The sequence below is a fragment of the Rutilus rutilus genome (genome assembly GCF_951802725.1).
Source record: "Rutilus rutilus genome assembly, chromosome: 20".
Taxonomy (NCBI): domain Eukaryota; kingdom Metazoa; phylum Chordata; class Actinopteri; order Cypriniformes; family Leuciscidae; genus Rutilus; species Rutilus rutilus.
In genome coordinates, this window is record NC_140225.1 from 9991822 (window position 1) to 10016732 (window position 24911).

Genomic DNA, 24911 nt, shown 5'->3' on the forward strand with positions numbered 1-24911 from the left:
GACTCTTATCAGTGGAACTTTGCTCCATTTGCTATATAGAGCCGCTTCTCTCTGCCACATCTCAGTTTTCTCCAGGACAAGAAGAGGAGCAGGTACTTCTCTAAGCAGGACACCAGACCCCTTTTCACCATGTCAGACCAGAGTGCTTTCCATTCAGGAGACAGCTTCAGCTCTAGAGACAAGAGACAGAGCAGGGTGAGTTCATAATGAACAATGAATATACAAGCAGCCGCTACATAAAAGTTAACCTATATCCAGAGGAAAATGTTCACGTTTTATAAGTGTTGTATTCACATTCATAACAAGAGTATAGGATAATTTCCATGCTATTGCTTTATTTAGTCAAGTTCACCGAGTGTGATTCTGTACAAATGGCTCTATTACATAAATGGACCCTGAACCATGCAGACAACTCAGTCCAGTTCTCTTATCTGCTGGAATTTGATAGATCTGATAAAAAAATATAAAAAAAGCAGAATCTTAATTAAACCCAATAAACTTTAAACCAAAAGTACTGACACAAAGAACCAAGAGTAATAGATTGTGTTTAAATGTAAATGAATGATAATCAAATATATAAGTGACAGGCATCTGCATTGTTGCATCAACTGCATGTTTCAACACACACAGGGTCGAGACACTGTTTTCTCATCTCCAGAGGAGGACAGCAGTCTGTATTTTACTTACAGCGGAGGCCGCAATGAAATAGAAGTCCGCAATCTGAACTATGAGGTTAGAAATCTTTTTACATTTACAACAAATTACTCCTCAAATTACACTTTTCTTCCTGTTTTCTTAGATATTGAAAGAAGGTTGACTTGACTTGACTTCATCCATTTTTGAAATTTTTTAGAAAGTAGAAATACAAACATGCAGTGGGCCCAAAAAAGAATTTGGACATATAATTCATTTAAAATGTATGATGGGCAATTTATATACACTACAATCACTACTTGGTCAGTAGATTTTTTTTTTTTAAAGAAATCTCTTATGCTCACCAAGACTTCATTTATTTGTTCAAAAATACAGAAACAAAAGTAATATTGTGAAATATTATTACACAGTAAAATAACTGTTTTCTATTTGAATATATTTTAAAATGTAATTTTGTGATGGCAGAGCTGAATTTTCAGCATCATTACTCCAGTCTGCAGTGTCACATGATCCTTAAGAAATCATTCTAATATGATGATTTGCTGCTCAAGAAAAAATTCTTCTTATTAATAATGTTGAAAACAGGTGTGCTAATAAATATTTTTGTGGGAAAAAAAAAACAGATACATTTTTCAGGATTCTTTGATGAATAGAAATTTTAAAAGAACAGCATTTATTTGAAATAATTTGTAACTTTATAAATTATGTTACTGTAACTTTTGAACAGTTTAATGCGTCCTTAATAAAAGTATATCTATTTTATTTGTCTTAGTGACCCTAAACCTTTAAATTGTAGATGTATAAATATCAACTTAACTGGCCAAAAACACTTTTCAATGCATTGTACAACACACTGATAATAAATTGTTCAAAATGATAAAGAAAATGTTTTATAATTTTCTGGTTTTGAAATATTAGTAAAAAATAATAAAAAAAAACTAAAAAAAAAACTGTTAACTAAAAATGCAATATTAAGTTCTTACATCAACCACATACAATATTTGAACAAAGTCAACGATAAGAAGCCAAATGTGTCATTGTTCATACCACATTACAATGTATTAGCCTAAGTTTATTAATTATAGGCTTTATCCCTCAGTTATAATTCATATATGTAGGCTATATAATTCAGTTTTATACATAATGTGCTCCCTGCTCCATCTTAGTGTCCACTGAGGTCCTCTGCCTAAAAAATTTGAAGACCCCAAATCTAATACAATAACATTCAAACATTTTAAAGGCCCAAATAAATAAATTTATATTTGCATACAGTTGGACACAGCAGCACAGATACCCTGGTATGAGAGGCTGTCAGAGTTTAAGATGCCCTGGGAAATGCACAGCAACAAGCAGACGGTTATAAATGATCTAAACCTACGTGTGCACAGTGGCCAGATGCTTGCTGTCATTGGCAGCTCGGGTACGTCAAACTTTATATGTGCAGAATTCTTCAACAGTGCACTTTAAGAACAAAACCATCATAAAAAGCCAGAAAGAAACAAAGTGTTTGTTGCAGGCTGTGGGAAGACCTCCTTACTGGACATCATAACATGTCGAGATGAGGGTGGCTCCATGAATTCAGGAGAGATTCTGATCAACGGGAAACCTTCCACACGTTCCCTGGTGAAGAAAAGCATTGCTCATGTGCGGCAGGATGACCGCTTGTTACCGCATCTCACAGTACGAGAGACGCTGGCCTTTGTGGCGAAACTGCGGCTGCCTGCGCACTTCACACAGAAACAGAGAGATCAGCGGGTGAGCAACTGAGAACATACAGTAAATGCTTACACAATCACCCAGTTAAAGGTTATGCGTGATTAACTATCAGCATCCCATCTCACCTGTTGGGGGTGTGGGGTGTGTTTGACCTTTACAGGTGGATGAAGTCATCGCAGAGCTGCGTCTGAGGCAGTGCGCCAACACACGAGTGGGGAACGAGTATGTGCGGGGAGTGTCAGGTGGCGAGAGGAGGAGGGTCAGCATCGCTGTACAGCTACTCTGGAATCCAGGTGAGTCTTTGACAAACCAACATAGATGAAATGAAAACACGCTTAAAGTCAACAGGAAATCAAATGTGACCCTATTTACATAAATGCATTTAGCAGAAGCTTTTACCCTAGGTGACTTTGCATTTAAAGCAGCCTAAACACATTTAATCAGTTCATTAATCAAACCCATGACCTTGGCATTGCTTACTTGATAGTGCCATGCTCAACGGTTTGAGCTTCAAGAATTCTATTTACTTGAATTAAGCATGTTCTAAATATTATTGTTGATGATTCATGCACATTATTGTAGATAAAAACAATGTTTTCTCTTCGAAATCAAGCAATATCACGAGCAATTATGATGTTGTTCCGAATAGACCTTATTCAGAGCAGCGCCATGACAGGAAAGAAAGCGAGGCTGTGAGATCACTTGAAATTTTCCACCGCTCATGTTGCCTGCAGTTTTTGTCAACTGAAATTTCTTGGAAAGGTATATTTTGCAGTGTTTCGTCAGCAGAACAATCCAAAAACACATAAAATAAATAATAGTACAACCCACTGAAGAGATGTCTTTCCCTCACAGCCGCGCTTTCAGTTTCCCGTTAAAAATCAAAAGGTTGCGCTGCTGTGAATAACGTAGCCTATATCTCTGTGATTTGGGTCTAGAAAAGAGGAGAAGATTTACGTGCGATTATGAGCGTGATATTACTTTTATGCAACAGTTAAATAAACAAGAAGTTAACATCAAGTAACTTACATTTTAAGTTGTTGTCTATCTTTGCTTCGCCAAACAGCCAAAGCAACCGTCGCGTCTCAAAGCAAATGGAGTGTGTTTGAACGAATCGGTTTAATGAACTATTGTGACTCGCCAGATTTTTTTAACGAAAAGGGTGTGTACTGTGTAGCCTACATTAATTATTTCTAAAGCCTTCTAAACCCGAAGACCATAAAGTATAAAAGACTAAACATAATATAAAAAAGCTAAACTAAACTCATTTCAAAAAGTAGCTTATTGGTTGCAAACACCATCCAGATTGTAAACTAAAACACGTTAACGTTTTTTAAAAAACGTAACGTTACTTGAAATACAATACACTGAATTAAAGTCCATCCATCCATCTTCTTCCGCTTATCCGGGGCCGGGTCGCGGGGGCAGCAGTCTAAGCAGGGATGCCCAGACTTCCCTCTCCCTAGACACTTCCTCCAGCTCTTCCGGGGGGACACCGAGGCGTTCCCAGGCCAGCCGGGAGACATAGGCCCTCCAGCGTGTCCTAGGTCTTCCCCGGAGTCTCCTCCCGGTGGGACATGCCCGGAACACCTTCCAGGGAAGGCGTCCAGGAGAAGGTCCAAATTATGTCCAAATTATGAACAGAACCGGCGACAAAGGGCAGCCCTGCCGGAGTCCAACATGCACCGGGAACAAGTCTGACTTACTGCCGGCAATGCGAACCAAGCTCCTGCTCCGGTCGTACAGGGACCGGGTAGCCATAGCAAAGGGCCCCGAACCCCATACTCCCAGAGCACCCTCCACAAGATGCCGCGAGGGACACAGTCGAATGCCTTCTCCAAATCCACAAAACACATGTGGATTGGTTGGGCAAACTCCCATGCACCCTCCAGCACCCTGTAGAGGGTATAGAGCTGGTCCAGTGTTCCACGACCAGGACGAAAACCACACTGTTCCTCCTGAATCCGAGGTTCTACTATCGGCCGGATTCTCCTCTCCAGTACCCTGGAATAGACTTTCCCGGGGAGGCTGAGAAGTGTGATCCCCCTATAGTTGGAGCACACCCTCCGGTCCCCCTTCTTAAAAAGAGGGACCACCACCCCGGTCTGCCAGTCCAAAGGCACTGTCCCCGACCGCCACGCGATGCTGCAGAGGCGTGTCAGCCAAGACAGCCCCACAACATCCAGAGACTTGAGGTACTCGGGGCGGATCTCATCCACCACCACGGTGCCTTGCCACCGAGGAGTTTCTTGACTACCTCGGTGACTTCAACTTGGGTGATGGACGAGTCCGCCTCCGAGCCCTCAGCCTCTGCTTCTTCAATGGAAGACGTGACGGCGGGATTGAGGAGATCCTCGAAGTCAAAAATGAAAATCCTAAACTTATTTTATTGCAGCTTAGTTAACTTAGTTGCCAAGACAGCATTACTCATTTTCATTTAGTTTAACTTAGGCTACTAAAATAAAAACTATATAGAAAATAAAACAAAAAAATGACAAAATAGAATTAGCCTACTAAAACTTTGACTAAAATTAAAATGAAATTGGAAAATATTAAGAAATATAAAAAAATAATTAAAAGTAAATAAAAACATACTAGTATCTTAATGATCCTATAAAATAACACTGGTCAGAATCATGACTTTAGTTATATTTGATGTGTTTTCAGGTATTCTCATCCTAGATGAACCTACTTCAGGTCTGGACAGCTTCACGGCCCATAATTTGGTCATTACATTGTACCGTCTGGCTCGAGGGAACCGCCTGGTGTTGCTGTCAGTCCATCAGCCTCGTTCAGATATCTTTCAGCTCTTTGACCTGGTGGTGCTCCTGTCTTCTGGTTCAGCTGTGTACTGCGGTCAGGCCAAAGACATGGTACCTTACTTCACTGCTCTTGGGTACCCGTGTCCAAGGTACTGCAACCCCTCTGACTACTACGGTGAGTGGAAAGAAGAACCGATGTCTTTAGTTGATCATGTGGTTGTTGTATCTGAACTGTGAACTTCTCCTACAGTGGACTTGATAAGCATTGACAGGCGCAGTCCTGAAAAAGAAGCACAATGTTTGGAGAAAGCCAGGACGTTAGCAGCCCAGTTTGTAGAGAAGGTAAAGAACACAGAGGATTTCATGTGGAAATCAGAAGACTGTGGTCCTTCAGCATCGGACACCCCTCAAAGGTAAATTTTGATATTCATATTGTTATTTGTTCTTTCATATAAGCTTTCATGACAAGCATTTATAATAACCTCACATACATTAATGAAAATGAAAAGCACAGAAGCTGATAATACAATTTCTACACCAGCAGTGTTCCTCATGTTTTGAATAAGGAATCAGTGATCACAGTTTCCAAACAGAAGGATCGCCTGCCAGGAAAAGTGCAACAGTTCACAATCCTAATCAGGTAAATAAACTGGAAACCCTTTTTATTGTAAATATGTTTAGCTCAAAGTGTCTCCTGAAAGCTGTTTCCCTGTCTTTTTTATAGGCGGCAGGTATTTAACAACTACCGGGACCTGGTGACGCTGGTGGTTCATGGTTTGGAAGCCTTGCTGATGTCACTCCTCGTCGGTTTCCTTTACTTCGGAGCTGGGGATGAGCGTCTTTCTATCCAAGATACTGTGGCTTTGCTCTACATGATAGGAGCTCTGACACCGTTTGCTGTTGTGCTGGACGTCATCGCAAAGTGTGGGTAAATTCATTTTATTTTTTTTATTTTTTTGGGGGTGTCTCCTGAAGTCCAGTGGTGTAATATTTTGTTTTTTACAGGTCATTCAGAAAGAGCCATGCTTTATCATGAACTGGAAGATGGCATGTACTCAGTCACCTCATACTTTTTTGCCAAGGTAAATAAACTGCATTATGTTAGAGCTTCAGAAATTACAGTGGTGTCGATGTATAGACCTTTAGACATCACAATAAAATCACCTTTTTTATATATTTAATATACAAATTTCATATTGTTGTAAATGCTGGACACATATAGGATTTTCTAGAGCTTTTCATGTGCCGTTACAGAGTCAAAAGTGTTGATCAGTTTTTTGGCTTGGGTTTTGTAAAATGTTTTACAATAGATGGTTGAACAATGCGCTGTGTGATTAGTAATATACAACAGTTAGTTCTGGTCCTCGAATTTGATCAGCCATGCGGCATTCACTATTTATATCATTCCACTTTTCTGTGTTTATGCATTCCAGACAGACTGTCAGTTTATCAATTAGTATAGCAGGGATTTTTCAGTGACTCTTTCCACGAGTTACATCATTATACCAGTAGGTGGCGACAAGTGACTGTCTTTCTGAGTGAGTCACTTGAATTCTTCACTCAACCCATTTGTTCAAACACACCGATTCATTGAGGGACTAAACATCAGTGTTGTTATTGTTAACTAAAACAATTACAAATTGTTTTTAGTAGTTAAAGCTAATATAAAATAGAAATATTAGATAAAAACTTAAACAGCTAACTGAAATAAGTTAAAGCACTAAAAAAAAGGGGCAATTTTGAGTCAAAAATATAAGTTGCTCTATATTAACTTCTGGTTTATTAATGCAATTGCGGCAATTGCAGAAGTTGCAGCCTTAAATTTGTAAAGTCAATCGACTTGGCTGTATAAGTAATTTCAACTTAAATTATATTAAACTGACTTTAAAAAATGAGTTGGGTCTTGTATAACTTGTTAGGAAAAAAGTTGACAATTGCTAATCTTATTTAGTACATAAAGTAATGTATAAGTCATGTTGTCATGACTTATTGATCATATCATTTTTTACAGATTTGTATGTCATGTACCAGTCTTTTGAATTTAAAGTCGGCATGAAACGGAACTTGCGATAGTCTTTTCTTCCATTTTGTAACGTATATCTGAGTGAAACTGATTCTGGAATGAGAAAAAAATGAAAGGCGGGACTTGATTTCTTCCTTCGGGAAGCTGGGTGTTGTTAACTAAATGGAGGCAGATCTGAGTGCCAGTTTGCAGTCAGTTGTGGAGGATATTTAGTTCCACCCTCCCCTGAGACACACATCATGAAGAGAACAAATGTCGTATGGAGGGGGAGGTGCACGGATAAATCATTTATAATAAACACTGCAACATTCTGTAAAAAAAATTGATTTCATGGCAACTTTATTAGACTTGAATCATTATATTTATTAATATATGTTTCTATTAAGACAGTTAGAAATAGAAACTCTTGAACAGCAGTTACATCTGAGCTACATAACATTTCAAACAGAAGTGAGTGAAAGGTCATCAGTTGAATATTCGCTCCTGTTTGACCGGTGGACTTTGTCAGCTCTTGACGTTAAATGAGATATTTCAAGCCAGTGTTTCTTTCAGGTCCTTGGTGAGCTGCCAGAGCACTGTGCCTTTACACTGGTATACGGTGTGCCCATCTACTGGTTGACTGGGCTCAACAGCGCTCCCGACCGCTTCCTTCTCAGCTTCCTGTTGGTGTGGCTGATGGTGTATTGCAGTCGCTGCATGGCCCTATTTGTGGCGGCAGCCCTGCCAACATTGCAGACCTCGTCTTTCATGGGCAACGCTCTCTTCACTGTCTTCTACTTGACTGCTGGCTTTGTCATTAGTCTGGAAAACATGTGGCTGGGTAAAAACATCACTGAGTTGACACTATAGCTACAAATCTGCTAGTATTCCTTGAATTAATACTGATTTTCATTACCAACAGTGGCGTCTTGGTTTTCTTACATATCCTTCATGCGTTGGGGTTTTGAGGGAATGTTGCAGCTTCAGTTCCGTGGGACCAGACTCCCAATCTCTATTGGAAACCTCACTGTAGAATTTGATGGGATTAAGGTGAGTAATCTGACCTTACTGAACAACTATATGGTTTATATTCATGGATACCATTACATTAAAATGTTACGCTTTGTTTTCAGGTTGTGGAGATGATGAACATGAACCAGTATCCACTGTATTCCTGCTACCTGGTGCTTATTGCTGTTGCTTTAGTTTTCATACTGCTCTATTATCTGTCATTAAGATTCATTAAACAGAAATCCAGTCAGGACTGGTGAGGAGGACAGATCAAATCAGCAGCATAAAATCGGGTCCACATTTGCAGCTTGTTCCTGCCAAGAAACCGGTCTTATAACCACAGATTTTATAAAGCAACTCTGTCAAGTTAAAATATAGCTCTCACCAAAATGATTATGTTATGCCAAATATGTTGAAGATTCAAAGTATGGAATCTCATTATTTAACTCTTTACGGACATTTTATTCAGTGTACTGATGCATTTCATCTATTGAGTTCAATCACAACAGAACAATCTCTGGTTTTCAGTTTGAAGGCTTCTGAGATGACTGGGTGATTGAGGCTGAAACTACGTCAATTTATATTGAGTTTCATTGTACTACCACTAACTGCCGCTGGATGGCAGTAACATACTATGTTTTTTTTTTTTTTTTTTCACTCTTTAAAGTTTACTTAATTATTAATTTTTTGGTTAAACCACTAGACGTCATGTTTGGAAGATGCCTTTCAACAAATTTACTGTAACATGTCACAATGTATATTTGTCACAGTGTACTACAAGAGCTTTGAAAGTTTTAAATGTTTAGAAACCCAAATGCACTGGTGCAACATACAGATATATGCTAAGATTTAGGCCTAAGAATTTGCTACTCGGAATGTATTTGTGTTTGATTCCACATGTCTGCTGTTATTTAATGCAGCATGATGTTGAACAGAGAGATAAATAACTACAACTGCTAGAGAAATAAAAACTAATGCTGTGACCGTGTGACGTTTCAAACATTATTTGTATTAAACAATCAAATATACAACCTAATGTCAAAGTCAGTGTCAGGAACAAATTTATATTGGAAATATTCCAGTCGTACACATCTGGATGTCTCTTTATGAGAAATATTGGTAGCACTTTATTTTACAGTCCTGTTCCTTATGTACTTATAGTCATTACAATAACAGGGGAATAACTACAAGCCTGTACCTAATCTTAACCCATGTTGTTACCTTATATTACTCAGTACTTTCTTAGGTAAGTACATTAAGTACACATAAATTCACATACATGTAAAATAAAGTGCAACCGAGATATCTGTAAAACTGTCTGTGTGCCAAATGTTTCTGTAAAATTAAGAGCAAGATAGTATAGACTTGCTTATCTGTTTCAGTCACGTGACTTTTTTACTCATCCCCATATTTGTGTATGGAATTCTATTTTTGCCACATATGGAGATGAATTGTGTATTTAGTATATATTAATGTACAGTTGTAAGATTTGGTTGGGTCAATGCTAACTTGAGATCTGTAAAATAGGTTTTTATGACCTGGCATGGTTCAAATCCAGTGATCAACGTTGCTTTGCTCCACTGATGGTCATAAATATGACGCACGCACGAGCAGCAAAGTCTGAAACAGATGAACAGCAAAACAACTGTCATAACAGTAGCTCTTAGTGTGTCGGCACATGACATTTAAAGTAGTCTTAGAATGTATGACAGGAAAACCTATCAACATTACTGTTTGTTAAAATGGAGGAAACCGAAACGGGCCATGCTTGTAAGACTTCAGTGTGAGTAGCCTATCTGTGAAGACAAAAATGGTAGATTCCAAACTGTTTTGATATCATCACTTATATATCATTTTAAAACGTAATGATGCTAGTGAGCTTGCTAAGAGCTCTTGAAAGATGTCATCTCTCTAAGGCATCGCATCAGCTTTTACTCTGCCATCTGCATTTGACTTGAACAAATCTTCTGGTGTTCTCCTGAGCTTCCTCCCGAGTCCCGACCGAGCGAAACGAACGAAAAAACACTAAGACATGCAGAAATGTGACATAACGTAATAGCATATACATATAAGTCTCAAAAATGTGATACGAGCAAGTGTCACAGTAAATGTCTGTGACCTTTCATTTGCAAAAAAACACATAATATAGCCTACACTACAGATCAAAAGTTTGGCGTCAGTACGATTTTTTTTTTTTTATAAATTCATACTTTTAAGTCCTCTTAAATAAATAGATCAAAGAATCCTGAAAAATTTTTTAAAAAATTGATAATGCAGCAAATCCTGATTTCTAAAAAAGATTATGTGACTAAAGACTGGAGTAATGATTATGCTGAAAATTCAGCGTTGCCATTTTAGTAATAAATTACATTTTAAAATAAATTAAAACAGAAAATTGTTATTTTACATTGTAATAAAATATGTAACAATATTACTGTTCTCACTGAATTTTTTTTATCAAATAAATGCAGCCTTAGTGAGCATGAGAGACTTCTTTCAAAAAATTTGTTTTTTAAAAATCATACAGACTCCAAACATTTGAACTGTAGTGTAGATGTATTTTATTCAAAGTAAATGCATCTGTGAATGTACCTGGAATCGAAAATGTTGGAATACACATAGTGCTTCACAACTTTTACTTAGTGGTTTGATATCTAAATGTAAAAAAAAAAATTAAGATTTAATTTTCAATGTTATCTACATTAGAAAATTGAAGAACATGCTTCAAAGTATTACTGGTATTCAATGACCTTTGCAGTGACAATACTGTGTCACGAGAGAGAGGTAAGAGGTCAAACCTACACTAGTAAAGACACCAGGACAGAAGGGCCGGTCCACCGACGGTCACAGCGAGATCTCTTCAGACTTCAGTTGACTGCCACTGGATGGCAGCGATGTTCTGTTCGTTTCCTTCCACACTTTTGTTCAATTTGGCAAAAGATTAGAGCAGGGCTTTGGTAAACATCCATAAACAGCTTTTCTTTGTTCCAGTCTGAATGTTTATTTATTCAAATATGTAGAAGATTTTACAGCTCAAAGCGTGTTCCAATAAGGCTATATCAAAAATCTTTTGAAAGGTTTTTGTAAATCATGCATTTGTTTTAAAAGCTAGATAATGTACGTTTTTGGCACTTGTGCTAAATCCTGATAAATGTATGTTTCAAAGAAGAAAAAAAATTGAAAGCAGGATGCATGTCAGCTGATCCATGTTTGCTCCAATGAGATGTTTATTATACAGCATTGTATATATTGCTACAAAACTAAGATTATTGGTAATGAAATGGTAAAGAACTTTACTGAGCTTTTCACAAATAATCCATGTTGTCATTTAACGCTTCTTATATGAATATTTCCATCAAACAAAAGAAAAGATAAAAAAAAGAAGAGCCACTTAAGTTTTGGGTTCACATTTATTTGCATAAATATTTATGTACACGTTAACTATATCATGACAACATTATGAAGGGCAAAAACAAACAATCACAGTATAACACACAAGCTGTGCACATCTGCTGTATATAAAAAAAAAAAACGAAGGAAGGAAGGTGTTTTTAGTCGTCGGCCGGCCCCACGGATTCTAGGCGCTGCTGCTTCAGTTTGTCTGCGTAGAAACGAAAAGACTCCTGCGAGACAAAAAAACAAAAAAGCATTTTTCATTTTTACTCAGTAATAGGCAAAACAAGCCAAAAATGTCCAACACAATTGTACTTTGAGTGAGTGTTGTGTTCCAGTCAGGCTCTGTGTGTGTAGTTGTGTTTCCTGCCCTCTAGGGCAAACTAATAACAACCACACGGTCCAAACAAATCCTACGCTCTCGTTTCATCTTACAAACCATATTAATTCACAAATAACATATTTACTCGTTCCCCCTCCCGTAATTAAACAGCACAGGCTCTCTATTTTTGGAAGGTGAGTGCTTTTAGAAGATTACCATTTCTCCAACAATGTATATTCCCTTATTAATGGGGTAATTAAAGTCGATAAATAACAGCCGCTGTGTACGAGAAATGAGGCCAGATGTGAACGGCACCTCAAATCTCTCCTTATCGCCTCTCTCCGGAGACTCTTTGTACTGTGGTATTAGTGGCGGCCGCGGGACCGAAGGAGTTGAATGGAGCGGGATGGAGTGCTACCTGAGATTGCTTTGTGAGAACTTAAAAGGTGCACTGAGAGCGCAGAGGTTTGTAGATGGCTGGCAGTCTCCTCTAAAGCTGTTGAAAAACACCGGAGCGCAGTTCTGACAGGGAGTAAATACAATAGCGTGCGAAGTGGACTGAGGCGGGTCTTGCGCTACTGTAAAAATAGGAGTGAGTATTTCAGGTGTGACTTCGAACTGGACACTTATCAATTAGTGCTTGACCAACTTCACAAATGGTTATTAAATAAAAAAGCTTGACATCCAATCATGCTGAAAAATCACAACTGCCCACACAATGGGTGCACAGCATGTGGTTCATGAAGAAGCTCATGTTTTGAATTGGCCAATTTGTTGAATAAAACCACTTAAGCAAACATCTACATTACAGTTCAAAAAGTTCACAGTCAGTATGATTTTTGCTCACTTAGGCTGCATTTATTTGACCAAAAAGAAAGTAAAAACTATATTTTATATTTATTTATATTTTAAATTGTAATTTATTCCTGTGATGTGAAGCTGAATTTTCAGCATCATTACTCCAGTCTTTAGAATTCATTCTCATATGCTGATTTGCTGCTCATTATTACATTATCATCAATGTTAAAAACAGTGTTAATATTTTCATGGAAACCATGATACGTGTTTATTCAGGACTCTTCGATGAATATAAAGTTTAAATGAAAAGCATTTATTTGAAATAGAAATCTTTTATGACATTGTTTTTACTGTCAATATGAATGAATCCTAGCTAAATAAAAGTATTAAATTGAAAAAAAAAGTGTAACAGTAGTGTAGGTTTGCAGAAGGAAACATACCACTCGTGTGAGTAAAATATTCACTATATTTATGATGATTTTGCTGAAGATATAAACACTGGCGACATCATGAATATCGCAAAGATTTGAGTGTGCTTACAATTTGGCCATTAAATTAAGTTACGTTTTCTTCCCATCTTTCCAGCCATTCCTCGACTCAACACACAGAGTAGGAAAGTCTTAAGATTTATGAAAGCATCTAAAATTTATGAAAAGCAGTAGCAAAAATATCATTTGAGTGGTTAAGTCAGACTCATTTCACTGAGTTCAAACTGTCCATTGAATTGAATCAATTCAAAATTCTAAATGAACAATTTGCCTTCATAATCGGAGCCGAAAGCCTCGTGGGCAGCACTCCTACATGTAGCGTGGTCGCACTGAGTTCGAGTCCCAGCTTAGGTACTCTTCCTGGTCCTTTTGTCTACGGTTTTATGAGTATTATGAATTCGAACATACTACTCGGCTCACTATGGAAGCATATGGGTAGCAATATTCAATTTGAAATGTAATATGTAAAATGACAATGCAATATGTAAAATGGCAATGCATTTCTATATTTAAATTTACATTTTCCATTACATTTGTGCAATGTTGGTGCAAAATGAAAATGAAAAAAAATAAATTATATAATTTACATTTGCCATTTCATTCACTAGTTTTAATATGTAAATTGCAAAATTAAAATGTATTACAGAAATGATTAGATATGTTTAACATGTTCAAGTAAAAACTGTAGCAAAATTATCATTTAAATGTTATTTTTCTTAATTGCATTTACACTCACACTTAATACACTTCCGATTGCATTTTCATTAAATGTCCCGCAATGAATGTAGCAAAATTCAGTGTGCAAATTGAGAATGCATTCCGAGCCAATCACTGCGTGAAGGCGGGGCTCGGCAACAGGTAAACATAGGCTATGTGTTACGTGTTTTAAGGTGTTGGAATGAAACACGGCGGCTGCAGAGTAGACACGAGCGTTAAATTCACTGGCAGATGAAGTGGAGCGTAAACCGAAAAATGGTAGCGTTTCCGGTAGCGATGGTAGCGATTATTATGCGTCTGCAGGTGATAGAACCAGTACGATGTTGGAACGTCTGGGAGAATTTTCTGCCTTATCAGGCGTCGTTAACATTTTGCTGCGCTGTTGTTGCCTGATGCTGGACTGTGTTAATGATGGTTTCGTTTTGTATAAAATATTCTCATTGTCTGATACACATATGCTTACCTTTATTCTTATTACTATTAACAATAATTACCCAATAATGTTGGAGATCATACAGTTTTTCTCTGAGATTACAGAATATGACGGGTCAAATTCATAGCTACCGAAAATAGTGACCGCTCTTTATTTCTTCATAACTGACTGTAATGTTCAATAAAGTGACTCATGTGATGTATGACCATCTCCCACTTCTATTTTATTAAGCATTTTGATAAGATATTGGTAAATCTATAGGTACATTAGGGTCACGGAATCTGACGGGTCAAATTCATAGAAGACTAGCCTTTTTTGGGTGAATGTGGAGCAGGTCGGGGGCTGGTGACGTCATCGTCTATAATTCAGTGTCTAACATTTAAAAAAACGAAGCGGCACAAATTTTTTTTTTAACGGCACAAACAAACGAGACTATTTTGCGTGAATTTGTAGCATGCGGGGGGGCTCAGAATTACCTGAGTGACCTCAGAATGACCAATAAATATTATTTTAATATCTAAAAACCTAAGCAGCACAAACAGAAAAATGTACAGCACAAACCATCACAAACGAAGTAAAAACGATTGAGCCTATTTTGCCGACGTTTTGCAGTGGGTGGGGGGCGGGGACAACTTCACGCAGTGATTGACAGGGCGGGAGGGGGCGGGGATGTGATCGGCTCGGAATGCACTCTCAATTTGAACATTGAATTTTGCTACATTCATTGCGGGACATTTAATGAAAATGCAATCGCAAGTGTCTTACCTGTGAGTGTAAATGCAATTAAGAAAAATAACTTTCAAATGATTTTTTTTTGCTACAATTTTAGCTTGAACATATTAAACATATCTAATAATTTCTGTAATACATTTTCATTTTGCAACTTATAAAGCATTAAAATATGTATTCTATTTACATGAAATGGCAAATGTAAATTATATAATTCAATAATCATTTTCATTTTGCACCAAACGTTACACAAATGTAATGGAAAATGTAAATTTAAATACAGAAATGCATTGTCATTTTACATTTTGCATATTACATTTAAAATTGAATATTGCTACCCATATGCTTCCATAGACTCACATACTGTTATCTGCATACTATATAGTATGAAAGAAGGCATATTCGGACAAAGCATATATAATCTTGTGCTCATTAACTGGAAAATATATTACTTTTGCAATTATTTAAACATTATTTTTAACTACATTTTTTAAAAACATTTTTAAACATTTCAATCGACTTTACAACAATGCCTGTTTGGTTTAAATGATTCCTCTTATTTAATAAAAAAAAATTACATGTTCAAAATGTATGAAGTGTTAATGATTGTGGATGATTACCTGAGGCTCTTGGAAGGGAACAGTTTCTCCAGCTTCCTTGTATAGTAGCGCCAGTCTTTTGAGAGTTAACTCCTCAGCCTTCACCCCCTCCGCCTGCATGCGCTCGTACAGAGCCTTCGCTGAACTGAGGTCCTTATCCAAACCTGTTGAGAGTGAGGCGGAACAACAGCTGTGTTAAACAACCAATATTTCATCCTGCACATATCAGGCCTCATGAAATAGTGATGCTGCAGAGGTCTCTAAGTACTGAAACGTGTCAAAGTTCTCACGGTAGGCTGGCTAAAGTAGCCCCTCATTAGGGAACATGTGTTTGTAATTAGCAAACGTGCCTCCCGTGAGTCAGTCAATGCGTTCCACTTGCTGCATTTTTAATTGGACGACTATTAACGGACTAGCTTTGCTGTGTGCCAAAACAGTGGGGTGACTCAAACAGGCCAGTGAGATGAGGACAGACTTAATGCCATTGTCCACCAGATGAAGCATGTAGCTTTTAACAGTGATCATGTTCAAATAAAACACTATTCAATGACAGAGGCAGAACAACATGTGCAGTTCCAGATGAGTACAGAGTAAACCAATAGCACTAATTGTTTCCTAAGTTGTGGTCACATTTAGTTTTGTTCCTTTGCACAGGTGAAATTCAGTCATTTCACCCAAACAGATTTCGCAATGGGTTCACGGATTTGCTGCATTGACAAACTTTCTGTTCTGCCTGGTTTGAAATTGAAAATAACTTGTGTGTGAGATGTGCTTCATACATGCGCTATTGACAACGGACATTTTTGCCCGTGAAATTGAACTAATGTGACCGCATCTTTAGATGATATCTATACAAGTGTACACACACATATACATATATACATGTACATGATGTGTGTGTGTGTGTTTATACACACAACTGGGTCGGCAATATTTTTAACGTTTTTGAAAAGTTTTTTATTCTCACCAAGGCTGCATTTAATTGATCAAAAATACAATAAAACCAGAAATTACAATTTAAAATAACTTTTCTATTTGAATAGATTTTAAAATGTAATTTATTTCTGTTTTGACAGATGAATTTATCCTCTTCATTCCTCCAGTCTTCAGTGTCACATGAACCTTCAGAAATTATTTCAACATGCTGATTTGGTGCTCAAGAAACATTTCTTCTTATCAACTGAAAACAGTTGTGCTAATAAATATTTTTGTGAAAACGGAAGCTTTTTTTCAGAACTCTAATGAAAAGAAAGTTCAAAAGAACATTTATTTGAAATATTATGTAACATTATACATTTTTTTTGACACCTTTGATCAATTTAATGTGTTCTTGTTTAATAAAAAAAAAAGAAAAAAAAAAAGAAAAGAAGAAATCTCACTGACCCCAAACTTTTGAACACTAGTGTATATCACCCTGAAAATTAGAGTTGATACAAATAGTGGTCTTACTGTAGCATTTCATCAGGTGTGAATAGATATTCTCCTTCTCTGTGAAGTCAGGAATCAGCTCAGCCAGAGTCTTGATTTTAACAGCCTATTCAGGAAGGAAAATAGAGTCTTTATTTCACAAACTGTGACCATATTGTGCCTGATTTTGTGGAATAACACCGTGCATACATTTCAAGAAAGTTTAGAGCATGAAGGCTAGAACAAACTGGGTTTGCTTACCTGTCCCGGCTGCTGAGCCGCTCGTAACATGTATGTGAACATTACGTCCTTCTGTTCGTTGACAGCCGCACAGCGCTAAAGCGATCAAAGAAGCACAAGAGACCTTAAAACTCTCAACACAAACATTTACCGCATATCATAACGTGTGTGTTTACATGCAAGCACAGTATCTACGCTTGAGCAAAACATAAACCTTGGTATAAAAACAATTACTGGTATTTCCTGCATCCACACAGCAGGCAGTTAAAAGAATGCAGAGGGGAGCGTATGGACGTGTGTGTAACAGCATGATGGGAGCATGTGTTTTTGAATGTATCCATCTTCCATTGCATCCTTTAGCACTCAGTGCAGCGCTCTATAGTTAAGGGTTAATTATACAGCTAATAATGGAGTCAGGCAAATAACCACTTATTTCTTTATGAAAATTAAAATGTACAGTGTCGGCCCAATTTAAAGTACAATTATCTACACTTAGCCGTATAAAGGCGTGCTCCTGAGCTTTCAAGCACCGGTGTGCAATTTTCACACTCTTTAATCAGGACAATATAACACAAGTTAAATGAAGGCACAGTGAATTCCGGAAGGGTAAACTGTGCTGTACAGAAACTGTAGGTCTTGAGAAGACACAACCACCTCAAGCAGCTTTGTCAGAAAGGAGGATGTATGAAGAAATCGGGCTTTTTATGGATATCGTGGCTACCTTTAAGGCAAACATGGATTAAACATTTTATTTAGCAATTAATGTTACATGCATTTGTGGCATAATGGCAATTTATGGCAATTAAATCATGTTATAGGCATTTACAATCTCTCAAAAGAGAATTGTGAAGCTTGTATTAAAAGCACTAATTTTGCATGCATTATTTGAGCTGAAAAGTTTTCAAAGATTCAATTTCAATTGTTTTGGTTACTAAACGAGGACTTTTAAACACGTTTTATACACGTTAAATTATAGTCACTAAAATGGTGCTGAGCTAAAACATTTATTTTCAATACAGAAATTAGAATTATTTACCATTCCAATATAAAAATTCAGCACCATGGCCTGATCTAGGTGGATGATGTAATTTCTAAATTTAGTTTTTCTCTACATAAAAAGTCCTTTTCTTTCTGGGTTTACCATGTTGGCATGATTATAGCAGGAATTGAACGGGGTCAGTTTAAAGGGACAGTTCACTCAAAAACTAAAACTGTCATTTACTCGCCCAAACCCATACAACTTTTTGTTCATATGTGAAACACAAAGATTTTTTTTTTTAATCAGAGAAATTTCTGTTCCTCCATTGAAAGTCTATGTAACCAAAGCTTTCAAGCTTCAAAAAGTTAAGACATTGTAAGAGTAATGCATATTTACCCCTGGTTTCACAGACAGGGCTTAAGACTAGTCCTAGACTAAAATGTAAGTCTGAGCTGTTTCCACTGAAATAAACTTGCACTGACTGATCTTAAAAATATATCAGTGCCTTTTTAGTTTTAAGATGCACATCGGTAATGTTTTTTTCTAAGCATGTTTATAAAAATTACTTAAATGTCCTAATTGATCTATGGTCTAATCCTGGCTTAGTCTAAGCCCTGTCTGTGAAACCGGGCCTTAAATTGTCAACAGCAGTTTAAGCGTGTTTGCTTGAAGCACGAGAACAAGAACCTCACAGTTCTCTCACGTTAAGCCAAGCCCGCACGTTTGAACATCCATTTACCATATTTGATGAGCTCAATCTTTTTATGTTTTATCTGTTCATCATATAAGACTCAGATTAAAGCTCTTGATTTATATGGATTACTTTTATGATCTCTTATTATGAACGTTTTTTGGAGCGGGTTTTGAAAAAGTCTCATCCTGTCCTGTGTGTGTGTGTTGGTATGTTGGTATGTGTCTTTTGAAACTGCTGGTCTGCCCTGCAAAGTAAACTCTGGGTTCAGCGGCTATGAGGTCACATTACAAGCCAATTGTGAAGGCTGTGGGATTCTCTTGTATGTGCTGAATTAAAAGCCTAGGGGCCTGGGAGACTTTTAACAGGCTGCTATATTAAAATGAACACAGGCTTAGGTGGGCAGAGTGCCTTCACGACAATCAGAGCAATTAAAACTACAGCCCAGCAGCTTCACTCCTGAGAGTTAGTCTGATGCCATTCACAACACCTTCAACACAACGAACAAGATCAAACCAAACACGCTGATCTAAGACTTTCTGTAAAAATAATCATCTTTTGATATTTAGCATTCTATCTCAGGGACGCTGTGGAGCAAAGCTTCCTGTTATTTCGACATCTCAAAGGATATTACTCACTCCTGGGTTTAGTGGTGCCTTAATGCAGCCATTTTGTTCCTCGACTCGCTAAAGTGCTTTTTGAAAAAGGGAGAGGAAAAATCTTGTACAAGACCATCTAAGCAAGTAAAACCGACTGAATGATTAAAATATGAGACAGCAAGAGCTCAAAAAGAGCAGTGTTCACTTGAGTTGGAATTGTGGTTAGCAACAGGGTCAGCTAGTTGCAATACCAACTCGAATTAGATTCAGCAATTTAGCAAGGTCACAGAGTCCTCATGCATATCTTGGTTTGTTAAGAGACGGTACCTGCAGGAGAAACTTGGCCTCTTCTGTCCTGCCCATGTCCAAGTAAATCAGGAAGAGGTCTGCAGCGGCTCTGTAGGAGGCAAAGTGATTGCAGAGCCTTTCTGCCATGGCACTCACTGGACATAGAGAGAGATGTCAATCAATCACATGCCTACACAGTGATTACTATGTTACAACACATCAATGGGTGCTCTAATGTTTCTCCAAACCAGAAACTCACAAACAAGAGCTAGAAGTACTCAAATAATTCACTGTGTATCAGTGGTTCTCAACCTTTTTCTCTTCAAGACACCCATTTGAAGACTCTACCACCATGTAAGCTATTTACACATATATATGCCCTTGTAACCGCCCCTTGACTAACATTCTACAATCCAATTAATTCCTGACTGACCAAATCTGGTTCAGCTCCACTTTTTTTTCTCATTCAAGTAACTTCAGTCTAATATGTCACAATAGGAGAGAAAACTTGAACGCAATTTCCATTTCATGGTGATTTTAAGTGTCACTACTAGTAAAACTACTAAGTATTTTTTTTGATAATTAAAACTATAGAGTTTTTGAGAAGTTTCAAGAACTATGTTCTACAATAAAACTGTTGTTGATGGGACAGATTAAAATAAGGATTACAAAATATTTTGTAGAGGTGCCCTGGTTGAGAACCACTGATATAGATGAAGAGGTGGTGTGTGGGTCTCACATTTATCTAGTGCAGCATCATTGTTGGCCTCTAGAACTTTGCGGAAGACAAAGGAAATACTGGTGTTCTGATTCTCTGTGTTCTGGGTGTAAACGGACTCCAGCAGTTCCACTGCACTGTCAATGTCCCCACTGCAGAGGGAGAAAGGAGAGTTCATACTCAGTGTTAGTGATTTAAACAAACCCCTTTATAGCTCATTCATCCATTCATCTCCTCAGGTGTGAAATACAGCATTATTCATGACTCGCAGTTCCATGCATATGGCCTTTGTAAACAAAAAGTGTCTACGCATAAACGTTATTATCTCCAACATGTACATAGATGTAGCTCACATATTATTGTAGCCCAGCTTGTGCTGAATACAGTGTAACGAGACTTTTATATGTTTATATTAGGGGTGTAACCATACACGTATTCGTATTTAACCGTTCGGTACGAGGCTTTCGGTTTGGTACGCATTACAAACCGAACAATTCGTTGGACCATTTTTCCTGCCGGTGACACCAAAATTTTGTTAGCGGTCGCGCTGGCGCGACCACTACAACATTTCCCAACATCAGATGGCAAACGTGATGAAAGCGGAACGATACTGCACTACTCATTTTGTGGTTCACGGACCATTTATCAGTTTGGACCAATGTCAGTGCAACACAAGCATATTTTGATCAACCAACACTATAGCTGTGTCCCGAATGACGCACTACACACTATGCACTGCAAAATGCTTCTCCATGTTGACCAACAACAGGCGGCAACCATGTACTAAATACTTATTCTTCCAGCCACTTTCGTTGGAATTTGCACTGTCATTTCTTTGTGACCTTACGAGTTTTACTCCTCCACGTCCCAGCCCAAAACATCCAGCACTGGGGAAATTTTGCACCGGCCGGAGACAATTGCTAAACTGGATCTGTGTGTTTATCACTACAATGTACACATTTTGTGACAGCAAATCAAAGTCAAAGCTATCTAAAAAAAAATGATGCATGAAGGAATAAAATATAATGCTTTTTAATGCCATTTAAGGCCTTAATTTTCACAAAATTCACTTTTAATGCTTTTCAATGCCCAGCAGAAACTCTGTTTAAATATATACACCAAGTCCTAACACCAAGTACTTAATTCATAATCAACTAGTGTAGTTTTAGGTTTATTCTTCTTGAATGAACAAGATAGCTTGTAAAACATACTTTTACAGTTCAAACTAAAAGGCAGGCAGAAAAAAGCAAGCCATAGGAAAATTTCCATTCCATTTCTGCTTCCCATCCATCCCCAACTTTCATTTACAGAACACTAAGTGCATAAAACTTTCATTGGCCACATTAATATTCCGGGCTCAGCCGTCGATTGTCATTCTTCGCCATTCCTAAAGTCCTGAGACAGTGTAGGACAGCGGAAGAGCAAAGTGTTCCTCACGGCTGATTGGGCAGCTTCCCCGTTCACACAGCTTCATCCTGTCGGGGTGAACTCTGACCCCCGGGGGGACATAAGCAACAGTGACACGTGTGCTGTGTGCAGCTGAGCCAAGCTGACTGGTTAAGAGGCGAGATGGGGGCTCCGGAACCCGGGCACCACATTAATATGGTCCATTGTGAATTATTCAGACTACATAGTCATAGCCATCACAGCAGATTTGAGCCTTTAATAATAATGGGGGAAGAGGGGTGAAGGGGATGGAGGAAAGGTAAGATGAAAGAACAGGAAGATGAAATTGAGGTGGGAGAAAAGGCCACATGAGCAGACGGTCCTTTGTTACACAACAAACCTTTGATGACACCAATTTTGTCAAGGTCAAACCACTAAAAGGTCACATTTCATGGTATTTACAGAAACAAGGGTGCTTCATTGTTCTTTTCATGAATTTGTTTTCACAAATATAACCAAGAAAAGATTGTGTGGGTAGAATCTAATCTCACCCGCCAGACAGTCTGCTAGTGCTCCCTTTGTTAGAAACATTGAGCATGTAGTTCAGAGTTTCTGAGATAATACAATACAATCAAGTCTTTGTCATAGTCAATCACAGTCTTAACCTCGAAGTCATCTGCGTTCCTCCAGCAGCAAGGTATGTGGTGCCAATTTTTGCTGCATTTAGTTTCACTGTGCATCCAGTTTAAAAACATCTGAACGGCTGCTCATCTCAAGTATTGTAAGCCTTGCTCTAGTAGCCAAGCCAACGAATAAGGAGATCTTTGAGTCTTGAAGCTGTAAAATACATTTTGGTGCATGGCATCGCTGCTGTGATGACGGTGTTGTAGGTGGTTGCTTCCACAAGTGTCTACTGAAATTCAGGTCATTAGATAAAGGTCATGTCCCAATTTACAGGGTTCCCACACCTTTTGACCAATGAATTGCCATGATTTTTCAATTGACTTGTCAAGTTGTTCATAATTACTGGATGAGGATGTAAAAAAAATTTTTTTTTTAAATTGTACCTTGAAAAATGTCCATGTCTTTTAAAGATTTTGTTCATTTGCATGTGCTCTCTGTGAAAATATGCCTTAATTTAAAAACTTTGAAAACTAGCTTTTCTATGTCAGTGAAAGAACTCTGCATGTACGCAACTGTTCAAAAGTTTGGGGTAAGAAATTAATAAAAAAATACTTCTATTTCAAATTAATGCTGTTCTTTTGAACTTTCATCAAAGAATTCTAAAACTAAAATACAGCACGGATTCATATTAAGAAGCTGTTTTCAACATTGATAAGAAATGTATTGGCTTGGTGAGCATAAGAGACTTCTTTCCAAACCATTGAAAAAAATCTTACAGAACCCACACTTTTGAACAGTAGAGTAAGTCTTATGATTATTTCGACAGTTTTATTCACTATCAAGCATACTTTGAAAAACAGATTGCTTTAAAAAATGATAGCAATATCTGTCATCAACAAGCTGCACCATGTGAGGTACTCCATCCATGTCCAGATAACAAATGGACAAGTCATGTGACCACTTGAGGTAACTTCTAAACACCTTTATGAGCAATAATAGTAATTATTGCCTTGGCAAAAAAAAAAAAAAAAAAATTTTCCTTACTTTTTCATATGAGCGAGGGCAGTATTGTTGACAAATAACATGCTGGACAGCTTGACGGAGCCTAAAGTCTTCACCAAGGCTTCCACTCCCTGGATGTCCTGTGTGTTCCCCTCACTAGCAAGACCCTGAACCAGTCGAGTGATGGCCAACTGACTGGGCACCTGGTCAGCCTGTAACATGCCCTTAAGAATCTCCAAGGCATCTGTGAGCAGGGACAGATCATGTGGTCAGGTTTAATAAAACAAAGCCATGGAAGAAACCTAGATAGTCCACAGTATCACTAATTATTGAACTGAGAGAACAGATCAACGTGTGTACTCACCATTCATCTGGCATCTCTTCACTTGAGAGATGATGAGGAGGTTGTTGGCAATGTCACTTAAACTGAACCTAGGATTATGATCAGCAGCACTGAGAAGACAAAAGGAAGATGGGGACTGGTTGAAGAACTGAAGTTTGTGAAATAGCAGTGTTATGTAGGATCAGCTGTATTGATGAATAATACATGATGTTGTTGTATATGCATGTTGATGCTGAGAGCTATTTCTTTACTAGTGAGCATAAAATTGTGTGCATGCACGTGTGTGAGACTGAACAAATCCAACAAATCAGGATCCACTCTCCCAGTTCATTTTCCCCTCCTCCGTCACTTAAACCTCAATCAAAGTATTTTTTTATTACCCTCACTGGCCAGATTAATCCAGCCGTCCAATTGAGCATCAGCCGCTGCTCCTTATCTCCACGGCGACCGGCCAACAGCCGCTCGCACAGCAGATTGGCCCAGCGACCAGAGTCAGAGTTACTCTTATCAATCCTAAGAAAATCCTTGTGTCCTTCTCTTTACTCTCCTCTAGTCCTCTTAAGTGCTGGACAATCCCATCCCTTGCTTCTCTCCTCCATTCCCAATCCCCTTAATCTGTCCTTAAAGCATCCCGCTGGCCAAGACCAATGTCCTGCCAAACATCTGCTTGAAGTCCACCACACACATATGCACTCCTTCAAAGCAATAAACACACTACATATGATTTCTGAAGGATCATGTGACACTGAAGACTGGAGTAATGAAAAAAATATGATATAAATATTAAATATTAAAAAAGAAAACAGCTTGTCTGTTTCTACCTTAGAAAACAGCTTGTCTATGTAGACAGTAGACAGCAATGAAGCTCTCTAGGTTTTGAAACAACGCCTGCTATAGTCTGATTTACTGACTGGACGCTTATATGATAACTGGTAATTGAAGATACATGGTTATGATACATGGTATGTTACACATTATCTGTATCGCTCAAAGGCATCTGAAGTCTTGAG

General features: G+C 37.9%; 2 protein-coding genes across 4 annotated transcripts in view; one reads left to right on the forward strand and one right to left on the reverse strand.

Annotated features, from left to right (window-relative positions):
• The first annotated feature begins 84 nt into the window (after positions 1-84).
• Positions 85-9120, forward strand: abcg8 (ATP-binding cassette, sub-family G (WHITE), member 8). Of its 2 annotated transcripts, none has more exons than XM_084390573.1 (13): positions 85-195; positions 631-732; positions 1927-2074; positions 2171-2409; positions 2531-2663; positions 5038-5307; positions 5383-5545; positions 5674-5772; positions 5857-6056; positions 6138-6214; positions 7708-7975; positions 8057-8184; positions 8268-9120. In XM_084390573.1, exons 1-13 carry the CDS (start codon positions 130-132, stop codon positions 8403-8405), a joined length of 2031 nt encoding a protein of 676 aa, XP_084246699.1. In that variant the 5' UTR covers positions 85-129; the 3' UTR covers positions 8406-9120. The 2 variants fall into 2 exon arrangements, with proteins under 2 accessions (XP_084246699.1, XP_084246700.1); XM_084390574.1 differs by having other exon boundaries at positions 5677-5772.
• Positions 9121-11536: 2416 nt separating this feature from the next.
• lrpprc (leucine-rich pentatricopeptide repeat containing) overlaps positions 11537-24911 on the reverse strand; it is a 60408-nt gene continuing 47033 nt past the window's right edge. For both annotated transcript variants that reach the window (XM_084390789.1, XM_084390790.1), the window contains exons 31-38: positions 23923-24011; positions 23601-23802; positions 20568-20698; positions 19868-19983; positions 17293-17367; positions 17074-17158; positions 15646-15788; positions 11537-11768 (exon numbers count right to left, since the gene is read on the reverse strand). In XM_084390789.1, coding sequence (XP_084246915.1) covers positions 11697-11768; positions 15646-15788; positions 17074-17158; positions 17293-17367; positions 19868-19983; positions 20568-20698; positions 23601-23802; positions 23923-24011 — 913 coding nt within the window. In that variant the 3' untranslated portion in view covers positions 11537-11696. The remainder of the gene's footprint in view (positions 11769-15645; positions 15789-17073; positions 17159-17292; positions 17368-19867; positions 19984-20567; positions 20699-23600; positions 23803-23922; positions 24012-24911) is intronic.